At 31.1% G+C, this 6,146-nt stretch overlaps 1 protein-coding gene across 1 annotated transcript; it reads right to left on the bottom strand.

The window, feature by feature from the left end:
- Window positions 1–262: 262 nt before the first annotated feature.
- LOC107853617 lies at window positions 263–1,617 on the bottom strand. Its single transcript, XM_016698600.2, has 2 exons — window positions 1,129–1,617; window positions 263–619 (listed from the first exon to the last, which is right to left on the bottom strand). Exons 1-2 carry the CDS (start codon window positions 1,411–1,413, stop codon window positions 596–598), a joined length of 309 nt encoding a protein of 102 aa, XP_016554086.1. The 5' UTR covers window positions 1,414–1,617; the 3' UTR covers window positions 263–595.
- Window positions 1,618–6,146: the final 4,529 nt, after the last annotated feature.

Genomic DNA, 6,146 nt, shown 5'->3' with positions numbered 1-6,146 from the left:
CCGCTTAAAAGGAAAAAATGAAACATAAATAGAACCTTGAGAGCTTAAAAACAAAATTTCATCACAATACAAAAGAAAAAACCAAAATAACAAAACTTTAGAAAATGGACTGTTCACACAATAAACGCAAGACCAAAAGGTAATCCAGTCAAATGATGGATGACTACATGGTAGAGTTGACGGAGTTAAAGCTAGCGCTGCTGGGGGATGATTTAAACTCTTGTTCAACTCCCGCATTTTGGGCTTTTTTATCATCAACCAGTGTCAAATAAGGCATTTATCTAATATAACTAAAAATTATACAAATACACAACTTATGTTTTCAATATTATAAAAAATCTCAACTCTCTAAACATATTACAAAAATTTTAACACATACATAGAATGCTATGTATATGTCGGCTATGTTATGTATATTAACATAGAGAGAGTAAAGTAATTAAAAAAATGGGAGAGAGTACAATTACTTTCAAAAGAATTGATATTCATGTTATTTATACATTGTGTCGCTGTCAAACATCTTCGCTTGTTCAACGGGCTTTCTTCCTTCTCAATCTCTCTCACACTTCTTACTTCATTTAAATTCATGAATCTATCATAATAGCTTGATAATCCTCGCCTAAAACAATGACAAAAACATCATAAACACCAAAAATTTATATGACAAAAATTAGTCTTCTTCTTATAAGTAAAAACAATCTTTGAATTATATATAAAAAATATTGAATCATTGGAATTCTTTAATCTAGCCTGGATCCATGAAATCTTTGAATTATATATAAAAAATATTGAATCTATTGGAATTCTTTTGTCTAGCCTGGATCCATGTAATCTGTCTTTTACAAAATTTTACAAGAGAAGAATTATTACATTCAATCCTTTTTGATAATATTTGAATGGAAACTGAAATTTAATGGGAAGAACACGAAAGGCATGAGAAAAATAAGGTTAAAGTTTTACTATAAATTGATATAAACCCCTCTGTTGAAACTTATATCTCCATAATGAAATGTATAAATTATATTGAAAACAAAACTCATTAGCAAATAAAAATTTCTGGATAATTTATCAAAAGTGAAATTAATTAAAGGGGACAAAAGAAATAATCAAAGGAGACAAAAAACTTACTTTAAAGGCAGAGCAGTTTCCAATGTTGCTAATGAGTTTAAGGAATCCTTCATCAGGATCAGCCTTTCTTTGCGCATCATCATCGTATTCATCATCTTGACCACTTCCATAACTTAACACACCAATCAATATAGATAAATAAGTTGTGTCAACTTCTTTTTGAGCAGAACTTGATCTCATTTCGCTATCATCATTACCAGGAACAGCAATAACAACAACATTAGTATCAACTTCATTCTGGTTATCTGGAGCAACGGCATCAGTCTCTTTAAAAATAGAAGACATAGTTGATTCTGTATGTTTTTATAAATTTCTCTTTATTATTATTTTCATGTGGATGTCTAGAAAAGTTTGGATAAAGAGTACTTTATATTGAAATGAAGCGGAGTGTAAGAATACATTGTTTGATTATCTAAAAAGCGGTGGTTAAAGAAAGAAATGAAGCGGAGTGTAAGAATACATTGTTTGATTATCTAAAAAGAGGTGGTTAAAGAAAGTAAGTGTGAAGATACCAAAAGAGAAAGTGACGTATTTAAAGTCATTTTATTTTATTTTCTGCCTAAATTAGGGAAGGAAAATTGAAAGATCAAGTAAGTCCATAAAAAGATCCTCTTCTTCCATTATAGCAGATACAACAACATCAACGGAGACAAGATATTGAATTATTGTATAAAGTTTTTAGTCTTTACGTAAAAGAATTGTAATTATTGTTCCTATATGTAGACTTTTTAACTTACTAGACTTAGAATTTTCAAAAGGCTATACTAGCTTTTTTGACTTTTTAAATTAGTAGCTTTTTGTTTTTTAGCATTTTAAAAAACGTGTGAAGATTGTAAAGTTTTTCATTCTATAAATGAAGGCAACTGAAGGCATTGCAAAGCAAGCCTTCATGCGTTGAAACAAATACTCTCTCCATTCCACAACAAATATTTTACTCAGTTAATTAAAAAATAGACATATTTCAATGGAAAAAGCTATGGAGGAACAAACTTCAGAAATATCAAAACTACCCGAACAGGTATATTTATTTATGATTATGAATAGCTAAATTCATAATTCCCAACAATCATGATATGATAAAATAAATTCATATTAGTTACTTCATAGTAGAATTATTCGAAGAATAATATGTTAAGAAGTTTATTAACAAAGTAGAAACGGAGAAAGATCCCTAAGAATTATGTCATCCTAAAGGTGAAACCAATGAGGCAAGAAGCCGTGGCGGGGAATAACCAGAGTAGAGGCACTATTTAAGGGAAAAAGTATCCGGATTACCATGTTAATAGTGACCGAAGAACATATTATTTAAGAATAATCTATTATATAGTAAGCTAAGATGACCATATTTTGTTATGTACATGGTTGAAGGGAATATTTTGAAAAAAGCAATTTTATGAAAATGAATAATTATTTATCTGATGTGATGGTAGATAAATTTAAAATACTTATTTTGTATGAACTTAGAGATATAAAAGTAGTAGATATAAGAAAAATCATAAATTATATACCATATCTACCTAACTACTCTTACAAATACTTACCATGACAAATTACATAGAAAATTTAGGAAAAAGATATGAGAAACATACAGTTACTAGAAAAACAGATAAAAATAAATATAGACAAATACATGGAAAATAAAAACATAAAATACATGGAATTTCTTAATAAAAATATGCAAGAACTACTAAGGCTAGAACAAACAACTACAAAATATTATAATAAAATCAATTTTAAAAGATAGATCACCTAGATTATCTTAAAGTTTTAATCTTACATATACTTAAAGTTATAGAAATAATAGATATTAAGAAAATAATATTAGAAAAAGTAATAGACTATGAAATTGAAACCATAAATTGGCTAGAACAGTTATACGAAGAAATTTACCCAGAAGGATATTGTACAGATTAAGAGATGCTAGAATATATTAGAAAAACTAGAGAAAATCAAGAAAATCTAAATAATGAAATTAATTATAGAAACCGAATTAGGAAAACAATGAAAAATCTAAAAGAAAAATTAATATGGATAGATAAAACCTTAGAAAATTTAGAAAAAAGTACATGTGATAGTTTATATAATTTAAAAAACTCACTACGAGAAGAACAACACAAGATAATAAATAACATTGAAAATCTAGAATTAGATATACATTACAGTACAGATAGGATAAATTATTATACAGAAATTTGTAACTCTGCAATTACTACAGGATAAAATAATAAACCAAATAAATTAATGAATATATCTTACGAAAAAAGTAAATCATTAAAAGAGATTGAAACAAAATTTAAGAAATATCCACGCACAAAGAAAAATAGATTCATTAGAAATATAATAAATCTATATTATAAGTTAGTTAATCACTTATGTCCGCACCCCCTACAAATGGTATCAGAGCTCAGTAATTCAAAAAATACGGAAGTGAGATATATGTTAGAGTTATTAGAATTTACCTATAAATTATTAAATTAATTATGCGAAGACCATTTAAAAATAGAGAAGCTTTTAGAAAAATTAAAGAATCACTGCATTACACCTTGAACATTGGTGATCTGGATATTTATGTCCAATTATTTTACAATATTTTGTCAGTAGTCCGTCTGAAATAAATCATTTTTTAATTGCTCTTGCGGTAGATTGTTTTTCTGGGTTGAGTAATGTCATTATCCATTGTCTGACTTCTTCCATATCTGCTTGTCGTAGCTCTTTTGAATTAGAGTAAATCATTTGATGATCTCTCGAATAATAGCTCCATATTGGGTTTCCATTAGTATAATTATTTGCTAGTTCTTGGATAATCGTAGCTAGTCCAATAAGTCGTTTATTTGCGTAGAAGTCGGGTATCTCAATTCTGGGTATCTCCGGTTGCTGTGTGATATCTTCTGGTATGATTATATCTCTAGTTAGTCCTATCTTTACAACTTGTATAACTGATTTTATTTCGTCATATAGTATCTCTGCTGGTGCAGTATAACACTTTATGTAAAATAAATTTCCTTTCGTTATCCTTTTGTAGGTGGTGAATATCTTGTATAATTCTTCCATAGCTGTTAATTCTTCTCCGTCTTGGGTATATATGATGTTTAATAGTCCATAGTCAAAACAGGTTTTTACTAGGCTTGGGTTAGTCTTGGGTAGTGCAATTAGTTTGTTATATCCTTGTAATTTTTGGGTTATATAGTTGGTGTTTGGTTCTTTGATGTTTGTAGCTCTGGGGTTATGGTTTAGAAAAGTTTGTACTCTGTAGATATTTTCTATGTATTTCTGGGCTGTGTAGTTGTAAACTGACGAGCGGTGACCAGCCAATCAACCGACCAACATCACCCAATATCCACAGTAATCCAAACAAAGCCTTCTAAATGAGGAACCAAAACAAGTCTTGGTCGGGACACGTTCCCGACTATGACAGATGACAATGAGAATGGAAATGATAATGAAAGTAACTATCAACTCAAATCTAAGAATAAAAGCTGCTGAAATGCCTAAGCCTTTCGGGGGATGAAAGCTCACCATTTCACCACAACGCAATGAACCGAGCCGACAGACCAAACTCTGCTCAGAAAAGGTAGAAATAACTCTGATGCCTGCATTGCGTGGGGATACAGCGTCCAAAGACCGATAGTGGAGTGAACACTAACATGTAACTCAGGGATAAGGATAACATAATTCCATGATCAAAAGTTCAAAATCATTCAAAACCACTGCACATAATCAAATGTATGTATATATATATATATATATATATATATATATCACATGACAGGATAAGGAACAAGGCTTAACATGTACTTTACAAGTTTAGCCTGAATTGTGTAGCTTAACCATCATAACATACCAGGATAAGGAACAAGGCTTAATATGCACTTTATAACTTTAGCCTGAATTGAGTAGCTTAACCGTCATTACATAAAAAGGCACCCACGGGCTATATGGACCTAACTCTCCCCAGCTGGTAGGGCCTCAGTACGTATGGCTGCACGAATAGAGGGTAAACATATGCAATATGGGGGACTCGAACCTCCTTGCATATCAAGGTAACATGAGCACCAAATCAGGTAATAAGATGTGGAGGACTTGAACTTCCTAATCAATTGATAATAATAAAGGAGGCTCGAACCTCCTGGTCATATAGACCCTCACGCCGGAAATCGGGGTTTTCAGTGTTGGTCCCTCGGGACCCCGACTTTTATGACTCAGCTACCCAACCTATATTAAAGACCATTTAAAACAATTAGCACATTCATTATCATTTATTGAACCATGATATACATTTAGGCATACTTTGTTACTATCATCATACCAACTACACTTGGAAGGAAACCTCAACATGCCAAACCAATTACTATCACTTGGTGGAATTCACAACCCCTTGGTTCAATTACACATTAGTTTAGGAAATTACACAACCCCATAAGGTTTCATTTAAAATTATTATGCAATAGTGCAAGAACAGTTCAAATTCCCACATTTTTGATAACTAAAACCCAATTTCACAATATGGGGTTGGGGTCATAACCACTTCAAAAGTCAAAAGTTTGGGGAAAATCATAATTCCCTAGTTCATTCACCATACCCATGCACCCACAAGTTCAAAACCATAATTAAAGCATGATTAATCACATGAAAACCATGAGAAATAATGTTTAATCCATAAGCATTTAAAACCTCCGATCCTTGTTTTAAACCAATCACCAATATCTCATGAACAATACTTTAAAACATATTCTTTTAACAAATAACAATGAGGGAAGAGTAAAATGCCTTAAATACCATTTTTATGAAAGAAATTCAATCCTTGATCCCTTGGATGACCTACTTATTGGAAATCCTAAGTATAGTTGCTTGAGAGAATTTGAGAAAGCTTTGGAAGTGTTTGAGTATGTTCAGGATGGAATATACCCCCTTAAGTGCTTTATGGACGTGGGGTTTTAATTGGGCAATGGGGAATAGTCCAAAGTGCCCTCAAATTAAAACCTAAAATCTAGTCGTCATTGACTGCGGGTCACTGTAAA

This window comes from Capsicum annuum, unplaced genomic scaffold (assembly GCF_002878395.1).
Source record: "Capsicum annuum cultivar UCD-10X-F1 unplaced genomic scaffold, UCD10Xv1.1 ctg77869, whole genome shotgun sequence".
In the NCBI taxonomy this organism is placed as follows: domain Eukaryota; kingdom Viridiplantae; phylum Streptophyta; class Magnoliopsida; order Solanales; family Solanaceae; genus Capsicum; species Capsicum annuum.
This window is presented reverse-complemented; position numbering and strand designations above follow the sequence as displayed.

What these genes read in the sequence shown, in the direction of transcription:
- LOC107853617 (XM_016698600.2), bottom strand. Translation starts at nt 1,413, where the DNA reads ATGTCTTCTATTTTTAAAGAGACTGATGCCGTTGCTCCAGATAACCAG. An exon ending in GAAACTGCTCTGCCTTTAAA is followed by an intron (nt 620 to 1,128) that starts GTAAGTTTTTTG and finishes TCATTGTTTTAG; the next exon opens with GCGAGGATTATCAAGCTATT.